The 27162-nt window shown below is 41.3% G+C and overlaps 1 protein-coding gene across 2 annotated transcripts in view; it reads left to right on the forward strand.

The window, feature by feature from the left end:
• The window catches only part of Thsd7b (thrombospondin type 1 domain containing 7B), an 877985-nt gene that overhangs the window by 407970 nt on the left and 442853 nt on the right, over positions 1-27162 (forward strand). For both annotated transcript variants that reach the window (XM_026779900.1, XM_005348232.3), the window contains exons 6-7: positions 2439-2594; positions 11944-12141. In XM_026779900.1, the coding sequence (XP_026635701.1) occupies positions 2439-2594; positions 11944-12141 (354 nt within the window). The remainder of the gene's footprint in view (positions 1-2438; positions 2595-11943; positions 12142-27162) is intronic.

Genomic DNA, 27162 nt, shown 5'->3' on the forward strand with positions numbered 1-27162 from the left:
ACTTCTCCAATAAGACATGTAGCTTTGTTATTTATTCATAGAATATCTAGATGCCTTTCCTTTCATTGTCTGTTAATCTGTGGCCCGACTTAATCTTGTTGGTGGAGAATCCCTTGAACACGAACACTACCCAGAAGGGGCTGGTTTTTATGGTGACTCCGTGTTTTAGAATGGCTGACTTACTTATTCAGTGGGCGTGTGTCTGAGTAGCTCACCTTACTCTGAATCCAGTCATCTAATTTTGGTTCACATCCCACTGACAACTCTAGTAGGATCTTCATTTACCACCTCCCCTCACTAATATCCCTGGACAGATTCACTGATTCCCACAGTATCCTCTCTCTCTTCCTTTCCCTGCCCCCACTCCACAGCATACATATTTTCACATTCACACTGGAATCTAACTTTGCCCTTGACTTTCATTTTAGGTCAAATCAAATCAATTTGATAAATGTTAAAATAATTAATTACAAATGAAATATTGGTGCTGTTTTCACAATCCCTTCATTCACTTTTTCCAAGCGATTAAGACTGGCTCTGCTCAGCAGGACTCCCACCCCAACTCACAAGCCTGTGTCTTTTTACATGACAGTATTTGTTTTCTCTTCCACTGTTGGTTTGGTTCTCATTCAAAGTGCCTCTGCTTAGCAGTGTGAGGGACTGCAACCTTCATTACATCTGATTCTTCCATACCCAGAGAGCAAGGAAGCAAGGGAAGCAGCGTGACTAACCAGCCAACCCCTCACACTGCTTCCCACTTTTGAGGCGTTTTCAGTCTGTTCAACTGGATGGAGAGGACATATAGAAAATATTTACAAAATAGTACAAGCCAGTCAGCAGATAAAACTTCCTGAGCCTAAGCTAATGCTCACAAAATTTGGAATGTCTCGAAACTTTCTCAATTCAAGGCAACTCTGTGAAATAAAAGTAAAGAACTTTATATTGGGATGTTCTTTTGGATGGACATTTTAAGAATCAGTACATATTCGCAGCACTGAACAACACATTTATTATGAGGCTTACACACATGCTGCTCCTATGCTCGAGCACATTTGCCCTTCTCAAGTTCTGCTGGTAATGTTTCACTTTTTCTCTCCTTAAGTACCACCTCCTTGCTTTCCTATCTTATTATTTTTAATGTGGCTTCACATGTTCACAGCTCGGTAGACTGATGACAGCTGTGCTTTCCTGGTGGTGTGCCCAGAACCTTCCACCACAATGAAAGCTGGCCAGTAGGGGTGAAATTTGCAGGTTGATATCAGCTTGACTTAGCCCTATCCTGTGACTCAAGGATATGGTATCTTCATCAATATGGTCTTCCACCAAGTTCTGGGTGGTGAAACAAGAGTGATGGCAACAGTCTTTAATATCTGGGATGGTTCACAGGACCCTTTTTAATCTATGAATATGCATATATTCTCATACATCTCTGCAGTAGTAGGTCCCCATATGGCATTTTCAAGTGTCTTTAATGTTTCCCTTTCCCATACTCCCTCCTCTGACCTTGCCACTCCTGCCACCTCCTTGATCCCTTTTTTCTCCACTATTCCCTGTTCACCCTTCTTAGAATTTACATTCTGTTCCCCTTTCCTTAAATTCCCCCTTTAACAGCTCTTCTGTTGATGGACACATGGGTCAGTTCCATAGTTCATCTATAGTGAATATTGCTGCAGTAGACGTGGGCATGTGTCTTCAATGTGTTATTTTCAGGGGCTCTTGTTTCCATTGTTAAATTTACACCAAGACCAGGAAGTTGTGGCTTTCTCCATCACTTGTGTTCTTGTGGTTCTGAGAATTATTAGCCAGAGGACAGTGAGCATCACTGAAGGACATATAATGACTTTACCCTGAGGGGACCCAGCTCAGGCCTCAGTCTGCACACCTAGAGGCTCTTCCTCCTTCGAGCCCTGAACCTCTAGGTAACCCAGTTAGGAAACTGCTTTCTCAAGCCAGAACTGCAGCTGGAGTCCAATTTTTCTTCCTATTCAAAGAAACCATTTTTCTTCTGTCTTTGCCAGCTCCACCCCTCTGGGGAGTCACAGCAGTAGATTGGTTATGCTAAACACTGCACCTTAGGGGTTCGATTTTGATGCTTTGAACAGTGGCCCAGTCATTTATATTGTTGCGATAGACTCTTCTTGAGACTTCACCAAGTTATTTAATTCTGTTTTAAATCATACCTCTGGATAATTTGTATCTGTGATATTTCCGCTGCTCTCTTGAATTCCCTGGGAGTGCTTTGCAATGCAGGAATCTCAAGTGCTTGCCTCTTTTCTGTCTTTTGCTTTACTCACCCCAAAGGCTCATAATGTAGACCTAGGCATTCATATTAGAAAATGTTTGTCTTGATTGAATATACTCTTTAGAATCACAAAACTGGTAAGGATATGATTTTAGGCAAGTCCAAAGAACGTGACATTTATGTTTTTGTCCTTTAGTCTCTAGACCTGTGGAAAGCACGTTATGTTTGGGACCTGCCCCCTCAGCCTCCCAGCTCTGCAATGTCCCTTGCTCGATGGCCTGCATAGTATCTTCCTGGTCTTCCTGGGGTCCGTGTGTTCATGAAAACTGCCACGATCCTCAGGGGAAGAAAGGTGAGTGCGTGCTTCATTCACTTCCAATGTCTACATCTGTTCTGCTACAGACTAAGCCAGCTTAAGACAGCATTTGTTTGTATTTAGATAACTGGCTCAGGCCTGCAGCATTTAGTTCTTAGGGAGGCAGCTAAGGACATTCTTGTGGAGTGCAGACTCCAACCTTGATTGACTTTCATATTAAACTCATAGATGAGTAAGGGACTGTTGCTCAATTGGAAATACTGTTGGTCCTACTGACGCAGCCTGGTCGGCAGAGTGCTAGCCTAGCATGCACAAAGCCTTGGATTCAACTTGCAATGCCACATCAAACCAGGCTGGCTGGTGTATACCTTTAACTGAGGTAGTAAAGACATAAGAATTAAAATTTTAAGGTCAGTCTTGGCTATATACTAAATTTGAAGCTAACCTGGTCTACATGAGATCCTGTCTCAAATAAAATTAAAATAAATTCTGTCTTTCTCATATAAGTGATGGCTACACTGAAGTTCTTAGAGAAGATTCATGTAATCACATGAGAAAACAACTAATCTGTTATTGCTTTATTTTCACATTTCTAAATTTAGCATTTGTTGTTATGTTTTATATTTTAATAAAGGACACTCTATATGTGTGCACATATTGGTTAGTGCTTAGTGTCTGCAGGCTTAAAGTAGCATCTTCAAGTTTTTTTTATTTAGTTAGTCATTGTAATCCTGTTTTCTTCATTTTGTATTTAAAATGTCCATCTCAACCCCCAAAAGTCCAGAGGCATCTTGCTATCCATCACTGACCTTTTAATTTCCATGAGTGTGTTTCTCCTTGCATGTTGTGCTAAGTGGAAATATTCCTTGAAAGATAAGATCCCATGGCTTCCCAGATGGTAGGTTGTGTTTGCTCGGCTATAATCTTACTTTGCATGCAGAGAAACAACACAGGGCCAACTGTTGCCTGCAAGCGACCCCTGTGTCTCCTGTCTGTGCAAGGCAATGCCATACCGACTAGAATCTCACATGATTGTCATCTGTGGTATGCTCCAGGCATACACATGCCTGTATTCATGAATCAGGCTTGCAGGGACTTCATTTGCTCTGACTCTCATTGTAAGGGAGAAGAGGAATATTGGTATTGAATCTGGGACATGGAGATGCTAACTTTGATTTTTTTTCACTAACATAGAAAGCAGTGTCTGAACAGATCCTGGCAGGCTGAAGTAATCCCCTGTATAACATGAATAGTTTCAAAAGTTCATGTGTTTGAACACTGTGCCATCATAGCTGGAGTGGTGTTTCTCCGTGTCATAGAACCTTGGAGGTGAGAGAAACAGCTAGGAGAGATGAGGAACTGGGACATAGATTTGAGGGCTCTAGATCTGCCACACTTCTGATTCTACTTCCTTCTTCCTGTCTTCGAAGATGTGAACTGACCAGTCCTCGAGGCTCAGCTACCATGGACAGAGCTTTCCAGCCACCATGTTTTTCCTGACAGGTTGTTTCTTCTGAAACTGTGAGGCCAAGTAAACATTTCCTTCCTTTGGCAAGTTTCTTTTGTCAGATTTTTGCTTGTAACGATGTGAAACAAGATAGGACATCATGAAACCTCAGTCTCTTATATGTTTCTTCAGTTTATGGACACAGAAAAGTTCCTATTAGAACTAGTAGCCCAAATTGTGTTCCATATATAGTTAGAACTTATCATGCTCTTACAGCTATCCATGAGACTCCTTATGGTGGCCTGCAAGTTCTTAAAACCTTGAACTGGTCCTCCTGTCTTTCATCTGTGACATGCTAGCATTTAAGGTTACTCCCCAGGAAACCAAACCACATAAAGCTTTACCGACGCTGCAACTGCTTTGCTCAGGGATTTGTATACAGATGAAGTTTGACTATGTGAAGTACCATTCTTCTTTGCTTTCAAAGATGTAGAGTTCTCAATGCAGCAAATGGATCTCATCTTATTTGGGATACATATGGACGTAGGTAACATCTATAGGTATAGGTAACCCAGTTCATGCTGCTTTTCAACCAAAGAAAAGACTTAATGACTCATACAGCTGAAAACAGAATGGCCACCAGGATGGCATTCAACAGTATGAACAATATCCAGGTTCTCAACTTTCTTTCAGTCTTTCTCTTTTTCAACTCTCCAAGTTGCTTTCTTCGCATTCTATCATTTTCTGTGGCGGGTTGAGTTTGAGAAGCCATCTTCATGATCAAAGGTCAGTAGGGAATCTTATATAAGATGATAAGTAATGTAGTAGAGAGCATATTCTCCAGTAGTTCCATGAAGTGCTTTAGGGATGAACATCATACCTGATGGGGTTGTAAGATCATTTCTGAATATTCCCTGACCAAAGGTTGGGGCTTGATTGGTTAGGTCGTAAGCTTATGTTCCCAGAATGCAGAGTGGTTTGGCTACTCTCAACTTTCACAGGCTGAGGGTACAGAAGAGGAAGAGTGATAAGGGAATGATGGCCCCTTCAAGGATACTCTGAGAAAGCAAAAGTGATTCTGGGGCCATACTTTGTAGGTGGTTATTCTTATTAAGTTTCCAGTCCTTTTGTTCTGGTCCACTGACTTCTTTATATCAGTTTGGAGTATATGGTTTTTTGTTGTTGTTGGTTTGGTTTGGTTTATTTTGCATTGTATTTACTTTCACTTGAGCCAAAATTTTCATAAAACATCGTGAAGAACTGATATTTTAAATTTTATCCCAGTTTTTCTTCTCACATAACTCAGACACATCCTTGAAATTCCCTGGAGAAACCTATAGCTCTTTTTCCTTGTGGACTCCCTTGACACACTGTTGTGTAAACCTTCCTTCTCACTGGCCCTTCTTACTAACTCCACACAAATGTTCACACATGTGCCTGCATAAACATACATGTTCATGCACAGCACATAAACATCAACAAAGACAATGATAGCTAAACTAAAACTGACACCAGTGTCTCCTTTTTCCCCAGTACAGTGTCTTTCCAGACACTTAGATTATTTTAGTTGATTTTCTTCGTAAGTTCAAAGACATTTGGACCAACATATAAATCTAGGGCTGAGAAGAGATTCCATCCTCCAGCTGTACACTGGCATAGCTAGGTGAGCCATGACCCCTGAGAATGAACCCTTGAGCTCTGTAGATCAGCAGGGATGCTGGCACCGGGCTTACTGTAAATGCAGTATCATCAGATGAGAAAACAGGCCCTGCAGTCACAGGAGTGGAGATGGAGGGTGGCAGATATCTATGGAGTGTGCATTTTGTCCCAAGCAACGGGTTGATTTTTTTTTTCAGAGCTTAGTCTTGGATTATGATAGACTAGGTAGGGGCAGTAAGAGCTATGACCTGAGGGTGGAGGAGTCCTGCAGCCTTTGGGGGCATGTTGGAGTCGCAGTTAGAATTCAGACCAAAACCAGGTGACTTCAGGGCACAATTGGAAGATGGCTTCTCTAAGTGCTAAGTGGAGAAAATGGACAGCTTTTGTGATTGTTATTCAACGCTGGCGGTTTGCTATTTTAAAAACAATTCCCTAAAGCAGAGAGAAATCAGTCCTTTAGGTCTTTCTGGAACCTGGCAGGACCACCTGCCTCTAATTCCTCTTGGGGGAAAAAACGCAGAATGGAGCTCTCCTTCTGAGGAAATCTTCTGAGGAAATGTCTCTGTGCCTTCAGACAGACCAGTGTGTGATGCTGATGGGACCGATTCTCTTGTCATCTCTACCAACTGTGAGGACAACGTCTGTGTTCTTCTCCATCTCTATTTCTGTCCCATGGTCCTGTAGGGACTGGGCCAAAATCCCTGATTGACACAGAGTAAATATGACATAGAATTCCACAAAGGCTGGACACACAGGACGTGTACTAAGTATTGAAAAAACCCTAAGGCAGCAGTGGGGTCTGCAGATTCCTGAATTCCCTACTCAAGAAATTCAATCAACTCACTACAGAAATCCAAAATATAGAAAAATTCATGGATATTTTAAAGCCTCATCCATCCATACACAGGTACATATTTATACAGATAAACTCTTTAATAGCTATACATCTATGTACATATTTTAGGGAAGGAAAGAAGAAGATTTGAGGGGGAAACCAAGCAAACTGTGAGGAAAGAGTTGGAGAAAGATGGAGACCTTCATCCAACACATACACACACCCTTCTGATCCCGGGCTTCTTATCTTTATTCTGTTCTCTTTATTTACATAAAAAAATAGAAAGGAGTGTGGGCTGTAGATGGTAGGAAATGTTTTATTAGCTAATAGAATAAATTGTTATAGAAATTATCTTCCCATGGCTGTTGTTCTCCATCAGACGCCCCTCAATCGGGCGTCATCTAAGGCTCATGGCTGTCAGCTACTCAGAATGCATTAGGAAATCAGTCAACATTCACAGGCTCTGCACCTTCCATCACGTTGGTGACAGGCAGACAAGGGGAGCAGCGCTTGGCAGGTCGGAGCTTGTCAAGTGAGGTTGGGCCACCTTCCAGAGGAATTTAAATAGGATCAGGTTGTATCGCTTATTGCTTTATCTCCGAGATACTCCCCCAGTGTTATAATTACAGAAATACAGAAGAGAATCAGTCTGAAGAAAATGCTGATGGATAAGCCCCACACCTAGGTGTGATGCAGTTTAAAAAAATTCCTCATGATACATAGGTTTATTTGTTCCTTGCAGGCAAGTCCGAAGAAGGCAGCCTACTAAAGAAAAGGCGAGGGGGGGGGGGGTAGCTCTATGTGTCATCCTAATAGCTACCAGCCTCCATAGAGAACTTCAGAGTTTCCTCCCTGCTCCAGGACAGTTCCCCAACCATAGCACAGATCCCCCAATGTCCCTACAGGAAAAGGTATTTCTAAATTGAGACTCTAGGACTATTCTTAAAGCCATCTTTTCCATTCTGAAAAATTAACATAGACAGCAAACTGAGGTCAGAAATCACTGACATACTTGAAATCTAATTTTACAGTGGAAATATTTCCATTTTCCATTGTCGCTTGCTGGGCTGGCTCTAATTTTACATTTACACGAATTCTATAAAATCATTCTGCTTTACTCCAAATAATATCCATGTTAGCAGATTTTTTTTTCCTTTTCTATTTTTGCGTGTCTGTGTTGGGGCTGGCAGTAAGCTGCACCTACTTCTTATGCAAAGTATTGAAGGTTTTCGTGATTGCTTTACCCTATCAATGCTGCTTGTTTCCTGTGTTATAGCAGGTGGGGAAATAATCATGGCTGATATCTAAAGAACTGGCATCAAAGACTCAGTCTAAGGGAAAGGGGGATACTTGGTTCAGTAAAGTATTTATCATATGAACACGGTGACCTGAAACCATGTAACTGATTTCAATTCCTAAGAACCATGTAAAGGCAGTCAAGTATAGTGTTCCTACGTTTGCCATTCCCTGCTGTACTACTAGAGACACGCTGATTCCTGGGGCTTGCTGGCCAGCCAGGTAAACCTGTAAGAGCCCTAGTCCAACCAGATACCCTGTTTCAAAAAACAAGGTACATCTAAAATGACAGCCAGGGTTATACTCTGGCCTACAAACAATCATGTACATGCACACACACACACACACACACACACACACACACACACACACACACACACACACACACACACACACACACCTTTAGTTTTATCAGGTTCTTTGGCTCAGCATCCTTATCAACCATCCTGGCCTGCCGGAGACAAACATTAAATGCAGTGTTCAGCATGCAGTGAGCTTCTGCTCTGTGTGTCATCTGCTGGATCTTTCTTCTAGCTTAGCTCCAGGAGTTAGCACAGAGACTGTGTTATTTATGAACGGCTCCATGGAAGTTCACATGAACAATCTTATTCCATGACACAGGAGAAATACAGTCTTCAGACTTCAGTATACCCATGAGCTTCCTAAAATTCTTCTCTACCTTTTCCTAAAAAGATTTGTTCTTCACCATCTTCTCTTCTTATCTTACTCTCCCCAACCCAGTACTCATTCTTTTCTGTTTTCCTGTAGAAGAAGAATGATACACTATACCTTTTATCTTGGGTTCAGAAAATATGGCAATAATAATAATAATAATAACAAAAACAGCAGCAGCAGCAAAACCCTGAGAATAGTGGTTCTCCCAAAGGTGCATGGTGAATCTCTGGCCATGAAATGATGATTGTAGCTGTCTCCTCCACAGGGCTCCAAACCCTACTCTCTAGTCTGTCTAGCTTCTGTTTAAGGGACTGATCCCTGATGGCTTTAAACATCATGTTATGAAGCAGGACCAAAAATATTGCAGGCAGGAGATAAGTCTATGATGTTAAAGCACTGGTCAACTTCTATCCACCTACCCCACTATGACACATCAGAACCATTATCCACCATGATCAAGTTGGTTTCATCCCAGAGATGCAGTGATGGTTCAACATACAAAAATATGTAAATGTAATCTACCATATAAGAAAAAAAACCCCAAAAACAAAACAAAACAAAACCCTACACGATCATCTCATTAAGATGCTGAAAAAACCTTTGACAAATGTGATCAAGTGAGCTTCATCCCAGAGATGCAGGGATGGTTCAACAAATGTAAATCAATGAACATAATCCATCACACATACAAAAATAATATTTGACTAAGATAGAATTCAAGAATGTGAAACATTGACTGACCCAGCCATGGTGAACTTGATTGTTGTATATCTTTTGGACTTGAATACCTGGAAAACCCCTGTTTTACTAAAGGCACGGTTGCCAGTGTGTGAGTAAGTTAAGTAGAAAAGGAAGCCAGGGTGGTTGTTTTATGCTGAGCTTGTGATGTGATTTGATCCTACTTAGAGTCTGTACAAGGGCAGCACACATACACAAAAGAGCCCAAAAGAATTTATTGACTGAGGAGACACACTCTATAGATTTATGGGAAGATGGATGCAGCGTGATTTATTGAGTGGAATGGCATGAGCACCTCACTGGCTTTAAGCTCCAGGAATAGGACAAGCAAATCCCTCCATAGAGAGTGCTAGGTTTCTGTACTGTTCTCCAAGCTGGTCGTCAAAGTGTAAATCATGCTATTGCTTGTTCAGAGATAAGAGCTAAGCAAATACAAACAAATGCCAGGAAAAAAGCAGGACACCATGTGCTGTGTGTAAAGGTAGAGGTCACACAAGTCATGTGGTGGCAAGAGCTGAGAAGTCCTTAATTTATGCTAAGTGTAGTCGAGTGTCCGGAATGCCCCTTGTACCTCTCCCTGAGGTTGTAGGTTGTATTTTGAGTATTTAATGATGGGGAGTTAGAGCTATAACTGAGCAGTAATATCCATTGTTGTTATTACTTTAATTGGCCTTAAACCTAGCAATTTTAGTATCATTCTAACAGTCACTATTGGCTAAATAATGTCTAAATAGTATATTAGTTATTTTCTGCCTTTCTGCCATCAAATACCTCACAAAAGTCAAGGAGAAGAAAGGTTTAGTCGATGTTATAGCTCAAGAAATAAAACCCATAATGGTGACAGGAGCCCGAGGTGACCAATGACATTGTTGTATCTGCAGGCAGGAAGCAGACAGTGGACAGGGAGAGAGACCAAGCGATCAAATGTCAAGGCCCTCCTCCAGGGACCCACTTCCACCAACAAGGTTCTATTTCCTAGGGGGTTTACCAGCTTCCAAACAGCACTGCCAGTTTGGGACTAAAAGTTCAAACATATGAGCCTTGGGCAGAGGAGGGGGTTAAATTAAAGAACTTTTGGCTAGAGATGGAGATTTGTTAGTGGACCACTCCCTAGCATTGAGGAATCCCTGGGATCAATCTCATTACCATATGAACCAGGCATGGCTACACATGCCTTCAATCCGAGCATTTGGGAAATAGAGACAGGAGGGTGGGAAGTTCAACATCATTCTCATCTCCTGAGTGAGTGTGAGTCCAAGCTGAAGATATATGAGAACCAGGTTTGAAAAAGGAACTGCTGGGAGGTGGTGGCACACCTCTTTAACCCCACTTGGGAGGCAGAGGCAAGTGGATCTCTGTGAGTTTGAGGCCAACCTGGTTTACAAGAGCTAGTTCCAGGACAGCTAGGACTGTAACACAGAGAAACCCTGTTTCAAAAAACAAAACAAAACAAACAAACAAACAAACAAAAACACAAAAGAGAGAGAGAGAATCTGAAAGCTGAAAGACCATGATGGGTTGAGAGAATTTGAATCTAACAGTGGGAGATAATGTGGGGGAGATCTGTGCCTGTAGCAGTGATATATCAAGAGGACCAAAGATTGCAAGTCATGCCATTAATGGATCTCAGCTAGCTCTCATTCACTCATTCATTCTTTTCTTCAAGTCATCTTATGGTTACTGTTTTTCAATGTTACTTTAAATTATTTAAAACAAACATGTTGCCGGGCGGTGGTGGCGCACGCCTTTAATCCCAGCACTTGGGAGGCAGAGGCAGGTGGATCTCTTGTGAGTTCGAGACCAGCCTGGTCTACAAGAGCTAGTTCCAGGACAGGCTCCAAAACCACAGAGAAACCCTGTCTCGAAAAACCAAAAAAAAAAAAACAAAAAACAAAAAACAAAAAAAAACATGTTGCGTAAAAACAAAATATTGCTTCTATTTCTGGCATCTAGACAAAAGAGAAAGATATGAGAAATATAAGAGAAAGTATGATAACGCCTGTGTTCTCTCATGCCCACAGCTCAAGAAAGCTGAACAACAAAAAGCCTTTAGAGCAAGTCCATACCCTCCATCTCCCGACAGCCATCATCACACTTTTACAGTGTTAACAGTTGATCTTTTTTCTGTGGGTACCCACCTTGCTCCTCCTGAAGTATAGTCTGTGATTCTGTAGCATTTTAAGACCTGTCAAGGTCCTTATTGTGGGTTCTGACTGTAGAAATTTGAGAATCCATGCCCAGTTAGGGTAGAGAATGAGGTCCTAGAGACACTGTCTATACAGATGTGCTGATGTGGAAATCTCAGAGAAACCATACAGAGAACTCTCAAAGCAGGAAGATGTGATTGGTCAGGCACTACACATAGGCAAAGGATGTTGACAGCAATAGCAGAAATAAAATGTGGGTGTATCTGTGAGCAGGCGCTGCTGTGGGTCATCACTGGAGCCCCTGGATTATGGACACCATTGGATGCCCCTGTTCTTTATTTTATCTGATTCCATCTGGCCCGTCCTTTGTCTCTTGGAAGACACTTTCACACTCATTCTTTCCCACACTTTCTCATTTTCTTTCCACTTCATATCCTTCTGTCTCATAAACAGAAGATATCAAGATACCACATGCATCAGAGCTGCAAGCGTTCGCACGGGAGTTTCAACAGTTGCCCAGCAGCTGCTCCTTTGTCTTTGCTGGATCAGGGCGAAATACTGAACATCATGCTTTCTCTCTCCTTCCAGGCTTTAGAATGAGACAGCGCCATGTTCTCATGGAATCTACGGGGCCCACGGGGCACTGCCCTCATCTGGTAGAATCTGTGCCTTGCGAGGATCCGATGTGTCATCGATGGCTCGCTTCAGAAGGGATCTGCATCCCTGATCATGGGAAATGTGGCCTGGGACATCGCATCCTGAAGGCTGTCTGTCAGAACGAAAGAGGTGGGAGATGGTGACACACTGCAGGGTTAAGTTATACCCAACAAGGGGCAGTGACACCCTTCAAAGGTCATTTCTGGAGGGTGAGAGGCTCCTGTGCTGGGGCATTTATGGTGAACTGGGTGACAAATTGCTGTAGAGTAAGCTGTGATCGCTTCATGTGAGAACCACAAACTGTCACTAAGTGCATGTTTGGTTATGCTTAAACACATCACTCTGAACCCACAGACTTCCGTGGAGATATATATATATATATTTTTATTTTAACAAGACAAATAACAGACAAAACCATCCCAGTTTATGCATCCAGAGCAAGTTTTGTTTTCTTTTGTTAAGATCACTTTATGACATGCCTTTATTTAAAGTGTTCACAAAATGCTACCTGTTGAAGATGCTGGGCTTAAAAAGAAAAGGGAGAGAAAGCATAAGTAAAATCTTTTCATTTATTTAACATTAGACCAGAATCAGATCTGGATATAATGCTAACATTTTCAACAAGCCATCTTTAAATATAAGCTGTCAGGATTTAAACAATTATTAACAATGATGTCTGTCCTTGATCACCAAGCTTTTGGTACAGCGCTTGTTGGAAATGAAGTGTGGTTTAAAAATATGTAAGTCATATGGCAGTGAGGAAAGTGACATTTAAAAATCTTTATCCCAGAGATTAAAAAGAACTCCATCTCTCCAAGGGAAGTGGAGCGCGCCTCCTAATCAGCTCTGCAGTGCGAGGCCCCACTCACAATGCTCTTCGTGTGTGGGATGAAATGTTTTGACTTCTGGAGCGAAGTAATCCACAGAATGGGAGGAAATTACAAAGCAGCCTCAGAATGGCTACTCACATCTTCACAGGGCTGACATCTAGCAAACTGTTGCTCCTTTGCTCTCTCCCACCCCTCTCTGCTGCCTTTCTCCTTCACGTCTTTAGCCTCCTTTTCCTTCTCTGAAATAACTAATGTAAGTAGGCAAATGTACATTTTTTTATTAAATGATTTATTGTTTCCCTGCAGAAAGCAGATGGTTGTTTAATTAAATAGAAGGCAGTAGCAGATTGCAACAGCTGCAATAAATAGTTGGAACTAATGGGCACTGCTCCTAATGCAACCACATACTGCTTACGTGGGGACAAGGTGTGGCTTATTAGAGCAGGCAAATAGACCACTTCCATAGTGCTTTCCTAGTATTATAATTTATAATAAGGAAAATATAATTTGTTTTTCTCCCATGATTCTTGGCACACTCATTCTGGACTCCCAGGGAGTCCGGGTTCTGGGAGAGTATTGGCTCGATTATTAGTTAATTGACACTAATTTATGACATGAAACTCCTAAGTTCCTTTAAGTTACCATGGGTGGTAGAAATGACTTTTCATCTAAGAAGATGATTCTGGGTTGGTGTCTGTATTTAACTGGTACTCAGAAATACCAGAACATTGGCAGAAGTTAGGAACTTTCATTCCTAATCCTCAACAACAAGGAAATGGAGATAGACTGCCGGTGGGCTCATTATTAATCATTCCACAGGTAAAAGCTCTACAGAGATCCTGGGACTATGGAGTTCAGGGATCGGAACTTCCTTCCAATGGCTATGTGGAGACGTGGGCAGAGGCAGGTGTGTCCAAAGAGTGCCTGGATGCTCTATGCCCAGCTGGATGCATTGTCTATATCAAGACCACCTGAGAGTGTCTGGTCTTGCCTAATTCATCTGTTTCTTCTAGCTATTTATCTGTACATTTTATAATTTTCTTCATAGTAAAGCTGTAAATGTCAGTAAAATGTTTCCTCGGGTTCTCTAAGCTACCTGGGAAAATCATGGAGTCTGAAAATGGGTTTGTGTGAAGTCTGATTTCCATCATGGGTGACAACCTGGGGTACCGTTATCCAAGTGTAAGAGTTTTGACTTGATGCCATGTTCATGATAATAGTTCTTGGAATGGGAGTGGACTTGAACGGTAGGACCCCATTGGTGTGGAGGAATTGTTCAGTATGGAGAAAACCCTACTGATCCAATCCCAGGAGCATTCTTCATTCAGGGTAGTGTCTGAAGTATGGTGGGGAAGGTTCAGTCCTGGGCCTTCCCTCCACCCTACTTGGAATTTCAACCCATTCACTACAAACTGAATTGTCAAATTACTAAATTTATGGAGGAATATTTTCCTATAGGTCTCCAGATGAATTGGTAAAAACTACCTTCAATCATTAAGCTTCTGAGGGTTAAAGTATGTATAGGAATGTGATTAGAGCTATTCTTGGCACCTCACTTGTAATGCAAGCTTATAATGTGTATTTGCTATCATGTTTGGTCTGTGTAAATGGGGCACACAACAGTATTATATATAGTGTAGTCAGTACTGGAGATTAGAACAAGTATATCTATATCTTCTTGCCATTCTTCAACTGAGAAAATGGAAAGCTCATTGGGTTGGATCCCATAGCAACTGGTATAGTACTTTGGTCATCTCTTGGCAGGTACTGGAGAGTTGTCATGACAACCATTGTCCACAGCTTTGGAGGTTTCCTCTATAGTGTATGCTTTGTTCTCCTCAATGGCTGTAGTGGTCTCTGTTTACCATGATACAGCAGTTTCAAGGCTTTATTACTTATTCCTGGGAATGGATTTAAATTTATCTTTTGACTGACATTGTCTGCTTCTGTGGGGAGAGTTGGAATTCGTAAATGCTCACATTAGCTCTGTGAAGTCTGTGGACTTTTAAATACCTGGATGAACTAACTTCATTGATTGCGAGGCAGTAGGCACCATCATGGAGACAGGAACATGCTGACCTCCCGGAAAAATGAAACCATGTCATACTTGGTGAGAAATTGCATATGTTGTCTGGTTGGACCTTCTGTGATCAGAGGCTGTTTGCCTCTGTGATTGGCTGTGAAGGCTAGGCAGAGGAGCTGCCTATCAAACTTTCCAACATGGTATCATGGTCTTCACATAACTACAGCAATGACAGAGCTGCTGCCACTCATTTAAATGACTGAGCGAGGAATGCTTGAGATATACAGGTTCCTGTGAGTTTCTTCACTTTTGACAGTTGATAGCTGACTTTTCATCACACCGAGTTTCTCAATTGCTTTGAAACTTTTGGTTTCAGAATTTATTTCAAGCTAAATGGATGTGGTCAGAAGAAATTGTCTTACACATGATATGAGAAACTCCAAAACTCATATTAGATCCAATCAGACTTGAAACCTACTAGAATTTCCAAGGGCAACTTGCTTTGTCTTCCTTAGGTACATGTATAAGTCCATGACAAAAGGTAGGTAGATTTCTGTGAGTTTGAGGCCAGCCTGGCCTACAAAAGCTAGTTCCAGAACAGGCTCCAAAGCTACACAGAGAAACCCTGTCCCTAAAAACCAAAACCAAAACAAAACAAAAAAAAAGAACACAGAAAGAAAAAATTTTACAGTCTCATGAAATAATTCATGTTATAATCATAGTTAAAAGCTGGAGAATATTTTTCCCTCATATATATTTGTAGGGTATATATGTTATGTTTATAAATGTGTTAACATGTTTGTGTGTGCACTTGTGTGCATGCATGTAGCGATCCAATATTGACACTGCGAGTTTTTCTCAATTGCTTTCCACCTTATATTCACGGAGGCTGGCTTTCCTATTGAAGCCAGAGCTTGCTGACTCAGGCAGTCTGTCAGCTACTAGACAGGAATGCCCTCCTCTCCACCTCCTGATCTCTAGAAGTATAAGCTGGCTATTATGTCTTCCAGGCTTTTGCTTAGGGTCTGGGGATCTAAGTTACAGTCCTCAGAATCCTCAGACTATGAAGCAAGGGTTTAATCCTAGAGCCACCTCCCCTGCACACCAAGAAAACTGTATACTAACACACAGAGATATGCACGTGCATGAGCACACACACATCATTATTTAGGATTACCTTTGTTTATATTTTTCTTGGATTTAGTTTTAATTTTTTGAAACATGGTCTTGTTTGAAAGCCTAGGCTGATCACAGATTTGTGATCTCCTGCCCCAGCTTCCAGTGTTTGGGTTACAGATCAGAGCAAGCCACTGTACCCAGTTCTCTCTGAGACTATCGTTGGTGTCCCATGTTGTATACCACAAAGATGAGTATACTTCCCTTCTCAAGAGGTATGTTCATGCCCTGACCTGGGAAACTGCACAATTACACATTCTGTCATACTGAAGCTGGAAAGTGACTGAATGAGACAAATTTTGATGTCCCTAAGCCTGGTTAGTCAATTAAAGAATGTGGAGAATGTGATCTCCTGTACATGTTTAGGTAAAGTGCAGGCCACATAAGCATGAGGATCTGAACTTGATCCCCCAGAACCCATATTTAAAAAGGCTGTCTGTGGCAATTTGTGCCTATAATCCCAGCACTGGGAAGGTGGGAACTTAAATATCCTAGGGCTTGTTGATTGTTAGTCCAGCCAAATTGATATAGTCTAGAAATCTTGATCCAATTATTTTCTCTGTCAGTTAAATAATTAAAAGATAGAAAAAAATCTCAGACACAGAAGACAGCAACAGGTTAAAAAGTAAACTTTAAGTGAAGAAGCAGGATAGCACATGAAGACACTAACACACATGCATACATATATATGCACACCTGCACACAGAGATATACATAGAAATACACACAGACACATATACACAGACATGTGTACAAAGACACACACATACATAAAAACACACACATGCATACATATATATATATATATATACACACCTGCACACAGAGATATACATAGAAACACACAGACACACATACACAGACATGTGTACATAGACACACACATACATAAAAACACACACATGCATACATATATACACACCTGCACACAGATATATACATAGAAACACACAGACACACATACACAGACATGTGTACATACACACACATACATAAAAACACACACACATGGTGGGGTGGGATTAAGATGACAGACACAAAGGCAGAAAGAAAGACTCTATGCAAAGTGGAAAGGGAATTAAAATCCCCTTTTCTCTTGGAGGGACTAGCAAGTTCAATGTTTTTAGTGGCCTTAGACCATTACCCTAATTTTGTGTTGGTCAGTTGAAATTAACAACAAAAATGTGTGTGTGTTGAGTGTGTTGGGTGTGCGGGGGGAGTTGATAGCAAACAGCCTCTGAAAATGTAAACATAGTTTACCAGCAGAAAAGGGTTAGACAAAAGCAGGGCCCCACTGACAGAAAAAAAAAAAAAGCCCATCAAGCCTTTCTCTCAGGTCAGGAGACTAAGGGAGAAGCCAAGATTTGCCACCTTAGTCATCTCTCAGGGCTCCTTTTTCCTGTCGCCTGTCAGGGATCTGTCCAGTTCCTACTCCCTCAAGAACAACAAACTCCAAGTTCTTGGGGAAATGGTCAGAGAGCAATAGCAGTAGAAACTCAGAGGTATTCCTCTGCTTCCACACACATGAATGTGATCTGTGGACCACCTAGGATCAGCCGTCAATTATCTGTGGGTTTCCCCAGCTGCGGGATGGTTTCCGGGGCTTTGAGTATGGAGTGCTTTTGACTTTTATCTACCCAGCATCTTATCATTACTATGGGTCCACAGAAGTGACCAAGTAGAGCATGTGCAACTAGTTCTTGATTCACTGGTGAGGACATTTCTTCACTTCAAAGTAGTCAGTTTTAATGTTGTGCAAATGCCAACCCAACCTTTTCCCCTTAGAGAGCACTACATTTACTCTCTGTGGCTAGGGTTTTGATTTCCAAACTTAAAGTAAGTTTGCTGTCACTTTTCATTGGTGACTAGTGAAGATTTATCAGTATGGGACAACTTCAGAGCAGGTTACAAAATCCCTCCATGCTGACAAGGAAATATTTCTAGTGGATCCAAATGACCGTCTGGATCTTCCTCCCCATCTCAGAGATGCAAAGTGTGCAGTTGTTCTCAGGTGGCCCAAATGCGGAGCTGCCCAGTGTCCCATCAGACATCCAGTGCCTTCCCTGTGTCGTGCTTTATCAAATATTCTTTCTTGAGAAACAAAATAGCTTTTTGTATATTTCAACAAGCGTATTTATTCAGAGACCATGTGGCACACTTTCTGAACTTGTAGGAAGTCAATGGTCAGCCTGTTAAGGTAGACTATACCCGGAGTTGTTGTAGAATATTCCTTTACTATGTGTCACATTTGTTTATGCTGTGGGACATTGATTGTAACGATGCATAGTAGTGCCACATTCTTTTGTGTATCATTTGTTTCATTCTGTGCTGAGTTCCTTGCCTGTCTAAAATACCTGAGGGTCTAATGAAGAGCTGGGCCGCCAATAGCAAGGCGGGAGAAACGAGAGACATGTCCGGCAAGAAGAGAGAATAAATAGGAGAAATCTGGAAACAAAAGAGGAGGAGCAAGAGAGAATAAGGAGAGGAGGCTATCAAGGACCAGCCACCTAGACACACAGCCAGCTGTGGAGTAAGAGTGAAAGTAAGGTATACAGAGGTAAGAAAGGAAAGAGCCCGCAGCAGAAGGTAGATGGAATAATAAAAGTAAAGAAAAGCTGGCAAAGAAAAAAAAAACAGCCAAGCTAAGGCTGGGCATTCATAATTAAGAATAAGACTCCATGTGTATTTATTTAGGAGCTGGGTGGCGAATCCCCCCAAAGCCAAAAGAGTGACAGAGTAAAGCGTTAAAAACAATCATCTGCAAGAAGGAGCAAAACTCACATATTGACAGGTGCACTGAATTGGAATTCTCCTGGGTTGCCACACAAGAACTCTCTGGTACAGTGCTTCATATTTCAAGTCTGCACGTAGTCTTCCCAATGTAAATAGTTTCATTTAGTGTAAGGAACAATTTCCTATCCCTAAAGAGCCTTTGATTTCATCCCAAAGACATTTTTTCTTTATTTTAAAACATTTTCTTTTATTCTATGACCTAGACCAACAGGTTGTTCTCCACTGACAGATTCCAGAGAGAGAGAGAGAGAGAGAGAGAGAGAGAGAGAGAGAGAGAGAGAGAGAGAGAGAGAGGACCAGGATGTGAGAAGATAAGAAAGTTTGGGATCAGGAGGTCTCACACATGGTGATGGTTCATGCAAGCAAGTTTATTAAAAAATACAGAATCTTATATACAGTTATTAGAGAAAAAACGGAATGGAAGTCAGCAGACAGCTAATCAAGTGGTGTCTTGCAGAAGAAATAGAATATCTGAAGGGTGTCAGAGACTCAAATCCAGTGTCCTTGTGGTGAAAAGCCAAGTTTTAAGAAACCAAAATAACAACTCTTTAAAGCCCTGGCCCTATCCCCAACTGGAACTTGCCAAGTTTGCCCTCATCCCAACCCAGGAAAAGGACACAGAACTAAGTTTCTTTGTCTTTTCATGGGCCTCTGGAAAAAAAAAAAGCCTGAATTACCCTGACTCTCAACAACTTTTAATTCTGGTGGGGGAGGAGGGGCTCATCACATGAGTGCAGTGCTCGCAGAGGCCAGAAGATGGTGATGGACCCTCTGAACTCGAGTTATGAGCCGCCAAAGCATGCTCTTAACCACTGGGCCATTCATCCAGCCCCTCAAGGGCATTCTTGGAGACTTTCTTGTCTTTCACTAATAATCCAAGAAGCTATGCTTTAATCTTACCTCAAGGACGTGCACTTTAACTACTGACACCAAGGAGAGTGGGACCTTCCCAGGGTTGGCTTTATTTAGTGAAAACCTGCCACAGTAGTATGTATTTGAGTTGGATTAAGATGGCTTAATATTTTTAAATCTGTACTTAGACTTGAAATCCTTGTTTGTTTTATTTCTAGCTCAAGGAATGTTCCATTGCTTGCCTGTGAGGCCTATGTCAAACGCCAGAGACAGTTTTACTGTTTGTGCTTCATAGAAATTCTAAGTATGACCTCTTGTTTGACAAGTTTTCTCTTCCAAGCTTTTGGATCCTGCTGCATCTTGTGTTTCTCGGGTGCAGCGTTAGTTCCCCCTCTGAAGACCTTTCTTCTCTCTTAACAGATTTTCTCAACTTCATCTCAGGGCAGGACTTATTTTATTGGATATTAGGAAGAGAGAGTACTAATTCGTCAGACATTTCTCATTTCTTTACCAAGGAAGGACATTCCTGTGGTGAAGACATATATTAAAGAGATGTATTCAAATTAGAGTCACTGCTGAGATATGGAAGATCTGAAACAAATTTCAAATATGAATTTTCTGAAACATTTGAGCCATGGGTTTGAAATAAGTCTGCAGTTTATTAAGATGTGTTTTCACAAAGCATAATGATAATTGGATTTTTTTTTAAGGAAGACTCTTGTTTCTCTCTTAAATAGGAAAGCAAAGCACTGACATTTACATCAGGATGGGATTCTTAAATTACATTGCACCATTTAAGGAGATCAAAGAGAAGGTAAAAATGGCTGTGCATTTTGCATGGACAATGAGAGTCCAGACAAATGAGATTTGGGATTAATGAGAAGTAGTGAATCCCAGCATGAGCTGTAGTTTCTCACCCTCACTCACCACTGACTGTTCTTGAGCCTGTAACATGAAACATTTGCTGATGCACATGCATCTCGTGACCTGAGACTTTTCTCTGGGCACAGGAGCCTTCCCAGGACATTCAAATTCCTAGAAGGGACCCTTGAGATGACTGGAATAAGCTTGAGCTCTAGATATCATGGCCAATAAGCTGAGCCCCTAGGGACTCTGTATTTACCTGTACTTTAGCCCTCTTCTCTGTCCAGTTCCTGTTCCTCACGCCTACTCACTGCCCAAGGATCCATGCTGGGGTTTTACATGGTGTATCTCAGATAACTCTGCTTAGAAAGATTTAGGGCCCTCATTCCTGCTGAAGACAGAGGTTCAAAGGACTCAGACCACAACGACAACCACATTGAAAGAGTCACCTTCCAAAGGAGAAATCAGAGCCTGCTTAATATTTTCAGTGTTTTATTTTGTCAATTATTTATTAACAGCTCAAGAACTGTAATGTACCTCGTTAGTCCTTCCTTCAACAACAACGAAATAGGCTCACATTTCATTTACTTTCTAGGTAGGACGGCTGGGTAATTTGTGTCCTGTCTTGAGTCTTGTGTTCTACCAATTGTCATGTAATTTTTGGAGGACAGGCTATTCATGTTAGGTTGAATCCCTGGTTAATGGGAGTCTGCCACTGCTGCTGTAATAAGCCAATCAAACCAAAATAAAAAGTCCAGGTTTATTCTGAACAAAGCATTACTGGGGGACCTCAGGGGAAGTTGAGAAGACCATGAGGGGAACCCATAAGATGGAGGCCCTTTTTTTTCATTTTTGTTTTTTGTTTTTCAAGACAGGGTTTCTCTGTAGCATTGGAGCCTGTCCTGGAACTACCTCTTGTAGACCAAGCTGGCCTCAAACTTATAGATATCCACCTGTCTCTGCCTCCTAGTGTTGGGATTAGAGGTGTGTGCCATCACACCTGGCTAGGTCCTTTTTTAAAAAATAAAATTTAATTTACAAAATTAGAATGATTAGAAGAAGGAGAAAACAGAAGTTTAGATTTGAAGTAGGAAAATTTTTGGCTATGTACACTTACTTGTCTAAAGGCTTTCCCCAAAAGCCCAGAGTTTCTCCAATGTACATTTCCCCTTAAAGGAGAACAGATGACCATAGTGGACAGATGACCTTTGTCCATCAAAGGGCTGCGATTGAGTGCTCTTTCAGTGGCAAGTAGAATAAGAGAAACAGGTCAGTGCCAACCCAGGAGAGCAAGGCTGTTTTGGAAATACATCTCTGCTCACTGTGTGTCAGGTCACATACAGAAAGACTCAGTGGCCTCAAGGATGAATATAGCAATGCCATTGTACTCAACGAGCTTGACTTGATGTTTAGTTGAAGACACATGGTATTTCTATATATCTAATTATATGTGTGTGTGTGTGTGTGTGTGTGTGTGTGTGTGGTGTGTAGATACACCTACTCACACTGCAAACCTACCATAAGGCAATGATAATGGTGAATGGTGATCGGAGGTACATGCAGCACTCCTGAAACGTTTAGATGAGATATATGTCCCCATTGGTCAGACTGAGTTGGAAGTCTTCAGACTTTAATTGGTAGAGGTAAAGGATTGCCTCTTCTTAACCTTCAGAAGATAGCCTGAGGAAAAATATGGGTGAGAGCCCAGAAGCCCTAATTTTACAAAACATAATGAGTTATCTGTGCTTTCTGTAAAAAGGGACTATAGGAGCTCTCAAATATCTCACATATCTCAGATATGTGATGGGATGGATGGTTGAATTCATTAAACATGATAGGCACGGTCTTCGCTCCGCCCTCCCACTCACAGCTTCAAACAAATATAACCAGGCTGCCGTAAATGGCTATATTCAACAGTCACTCACTCTATGGGAAAATCAGTTCTGAGATGTTAAAGAATCGTGTTACTCTATCTATTTTCTTCTAGATCGATAGTTAACAAATTAGTGGAAATCAAATCACCTTGAAGCCTGGTGGAGACATAAATTTTGGCTGCTACTATAGAATATATGATTCAGCTGATGGAATTTCAGTTTCTAATAAATTCTTCAGTAACGAAGACAGTGATGATCCAGGGACCACCAATTGAGAAACACGTTTCTGAGCCAGATGTGGCTAGTGGGCTGCCTGGTCATGTCAGGATGTAACAGCCGTGGGTCAGAACTGTGCGAGGCATGGCTTCCACTGTGAATCCACTGTAGTATTGATGGATTGTAATCTGTTGTCTCTTACTTCCTGCTGGGGAAGTTATTTGTAAAATCCATGAAATATGTTACTCTCTTTCTGAAGCCGGCTGTGAGTAAATATCCTTCTACTTCTTTCTTGTTACCTGGATGTATTACTAAAAGATCAAATGGAAGAGAGCTATGGTGTCCTCTGCAAGAACAGAAGACACATAATATGTGAGATGAGCTATTTCGGCTTAGAGGACAGTTCTTATTTTCAGCAAGATATCTTTCTCAGACCACCAACTGCTAGCCATTCGGCAGCAGCGTCCTTACTGAAAGAAGTGTGGTGGTGACAAACACATTGTATTAAATTTTGAAATGAACCTGGCATTGCAGCTGAATGTGCCAATAAGATCAGACTATGTATTCACACTGCAGGAATCGGACTGCAGAGGAGATTAAATTTGAGAGTTCCTATAGCCAAGTTCCCGATTCCCTTCCATTTAGATGTTTTGCAGCAAAATTAAAGATGAAGCTCTAATACTGTTTGTCAATGAAGGAATCCAAAAGAGAAAATAGAGGCTCATTATAATCACAGTTTCGCCGTCTGAGTCGGACAGGAAGGTAGGGGATAGATATAAACTGGTGAATCAATTTAAATGCTAAAGAGAGAAGAGCTGCAGTGCAGGTTTAAATACAGTTACTGTGTGCTGTCTCCCGATAAACAGGCATTGTGTTCTGAATTACTTCCTCCTTCCACCCTGTTACATCCTAGACATTGTGGGAAAGCGTCCTTCCTGTTCCTCTATTATTGATGCGCCTAAATAAATTATTGTGTGCCATCACTATTCCCCCCCTCCCACACTTCCTAATCAGACTAAGTATACAGTGTATTTGCAAGGTTTCACTGTTTGGAGAGAGTGTAGATGGAATAAATTGCTTTATGTGTGCGTCTGCATCTCACAGGACTGTCTTCTTTTTCTGTCTCTTCCCAAATTCTTATTGGGTGGTTCACTGTCTATGTCTGCTCCATATGCTCTGAGAAGCAAAATGAACCATAGATTGTGCCACTACTTCAAAATGTAGTCGTTCAGATAAAATCCTGGGAGAGGCCCCCCATTCTGTTGCTTTCCCTCAGGATATGTCCTCGGTTTCTGTATTCTATTAGAGGGTAAACAATAGTGCTTCCTCATTCTGCTGTCCATAGGTTTACAATTTTTTCTCACTTGGATATTTCACTCATCATAGTTGTAGCCCTTGACACAGAATCTCTAGTTTCTCTTCTATATAGGCAGAAAAAGTAAAGAAGATTAATTAAAATGCATATCGAATAAGGAGGATACAACCTCAGTGATAGACTTGCCAAAAATGGGCCCAGTAAAGTATAAGAAGTAAAAAGATGGGAAGGCCCATAGACCCCTCTGAAAATCAATTAGAAAGTATTTTTAGTTGTTCTTCTAAAGAAAACTTTTAGTTAATAAGCTAAATGAGCATATATAATAATCTTCCTCATCAGGTGACATTCTGAGACTCCCAATGGGTTCTAGAAACTGAGCATACTACCAGGCTCTTAGTATCCAGGTGCTGTGATATCTTCCTGTACACACTTCTGAGTTAGGCACAGTAAGAGATGAAAAGCATCCGTAGGCATGGCGAGGGAACAGCAGGATGCTCCATGGAAGTTGAGTGAACTCATGGTGACATGTGATATAAAACTTTCTTTTACTCCTGGAATTTTCCTTTCAATATTTTAGACCAGAGTCAATCTAAAACAACTAAAATGATATATGTAGGAAAAACTTAAAAGACATGTACTTTAACTAATTGATGGTTCAAAATTAAGAACCCATAGTATACCATCCTTTGAGTCCTGCCATTTTTAGTCCATACTGATTAGGGTGTCTTGTAGACCAGGAGAAAACAATCATCTATGGAAAGATACCAGAGATAGTTATTTCAGAGTAAAACATGACTTAAAAATATGCATGGTTGAAAGTGAATTTAGGGACTTTATTTACAATCACAATAATTCCCTTCATATATTTAGCTCAGAGCAACCATCTCTGAGCTATGTGTATGACTGCAGCAGACTGCCTGCAGGCCATGATCATGCTTTTTCCCTGCCCGATACACTTTCCCGTCTTTGTTCCTACCTTGTCACTTTCTAACTGACTTAGGATCTCAGGGAAAGCACAGGCTCACCGCTCGCTGCCGATTGTGTCACAGCCTGTTATGATAATATAGCTGCATCTACAGGCTACAGGTTTAGCAATCTGTGGGCTTTAATCTGGAGTTTACAAGACACAACAGAAGGACTTTGAGCAAGAAAGCCAGTTGTTTTAGCTGCGGTTGCAAACCATCTCCTAATGGAGGAGATGTGGCTTCATAAGGAAGGTGTGACCTACTGTGTGCAGTGGTCAGAGCGTGAAAGAAACGCTGGGACCTAGAAGACACTGTTGACATCTCTAAACAACCATATAAGCACCGGCTGATAGACAAGACAATACATTTCTGCTTGTTAAAGCCAGTGTCAATCCAGGTCTGCATCACCGGTACAGATAAGGTCTTAATTGATAGGCCTGTCTCCGGTGATCTCATAACACCTTTGGATGGAGTTATTGACACTGTTACGGCATTACATTCAAATTGCTTCTCACTTGCCTGCTTCTCCTATTTGACTCTTAGCTTCTCAAGGGTAGAAACCTTGACTCCTTCATTGCTTTCTTCTTGGGGTGGTGCCAGAGTGTCTGGTATATTAAGAAACTCAACTAATGTTTACTGAGCTTAGGGCTGTTATTTAAATTCAGTCCCAAGACAGCCTAGTGTGGATTTATTATTCATGTTCCAGTTTCACAGCTCAGAAATGTCGATACCCTAATATCACACAACTACTACTATCTAATAGCAGAAATTTGAGTTCCAGTCCAGAGAGTCTAAACATGGACTAGTTTTACTTTATCAGTGACGGAGAATGCACTGGTGTCCTGCAGACCCAGGCAAAGGCTCTCAGTAACTAAGGTGGTTTGAGGTTTTGTTTCGCTAAGTCAAATGCGTTCCGAGAGTCACTCTCAATGCAGTGCTAAGGGCGTTTATGCTAAGTCACTGCAGCTTACTTCTAACCACTCTGCAAGTGTAACACCTCCCTTTTCCTCAGCGTGGGCTAAAAGCAGGAGTGAGATCAGCCGGCCCTGTGCAAACACACAGCCCACACACATTTCCTTCCAGCGCAGAGGGAATTCGAGTTAGAGATACACTACTCAGTTATCTGGTTTTCCCCGGCAACTGTAATTCTAATCTTGATCACATCCAGACAGCTAAGCAATTTCGAATTTCTTGGGCATGCTGAGTGGGGAGTAGAGAGAAGAGCAGATTTGCTGGAAAAAGGAGATACGAAGAAAACGCAAAGCAGAGATAGGAAACAGCTGTTAAAAATAGGGGCAGTTTTTCAGTCCATCACAGCGGAAGTGGTCTTAGAGGGAGATCTTGAGCAAATTGCTAATACCACCGTATTATGAAATCTGAGGGATTTTGTTGATGTGAGAGCAAAGTTCTGGGCACAAAAGCCACCCTTTGTGTTGCCTAGCTTACCAAGCTACACAGATTTATTGAATGGGACAGGTGGTTTCTCTGTGTCATTCCCAAAAGGAACTGGTAAAAATCAAAATGTGTGGGGTTCTGACTTAACCTGAGAACACACGTTCTCTTTGGGCAGCGCCTACGAGAGCAAGGAGCTCACTGTGATCTTGGAATCATCTCCACATAAGCGGGATCCCAACCTCAGTCTTATTGCAATGGGGCTCTGTTCTGTTTTGGAAGAAAGCTCCGTGGACTCTCTGATGCTATATTTGACTACAGTTCTGTATTTTCCCAACGGCCCTGAGATTGAGGATGTTAGTATATCGCTAGAGCTCCCCAATGCATTACCAGAGTACCTCTATCACTTGGTGAAATGAGGATGCATGTTTAAGTTATCTCCAGTATGAACAATATTGTCCAGACTCCCAAGTTACAAAGAAAGGCTTATGTTTAATTAAGTGTTAATGCTATTTAATACTTGATAGTAGTGTTTAGTAATTTATAAAATTAAGATCAAAAAATCCGTAGTATATTTCTAATGGATTGTAATTAAAATCTAAGATAAAACTATACTGTAAGTTACAATCTTATATATCAGCTAAAGAGAAAATTCTCTTACCTAGAAGTGCTAGTCAGCATTTTGACTAATAAATAAGGTTTGTTCCTAATAAGGTATCTGAGGGCATGTGAAGAAACAGGATAAGAGGGCAATATAATAACTTTCTCTTCTGACTAGGAAGACATTTGGTGGTTGTTTCTTCCTTTTTTCCTGTGTGTGTGTGTGTGTGTGTGTGTGTGTGTGTGTGTG

Source organism: Microtus ochrogaster, chromosome 6 (assembly GCF_000317375.1).
Source record: "Microtus ochrogaster isolate Prairie Vole_2 chromosome 6, MicOch1.0, whole genome shotgun sequence".
Lineage (NCBI taxonomy): Eukaryota > Metazoa > Chordata > Mammalia > Rodentia > Cricetidae > Microtus > Microtus ochrogaster.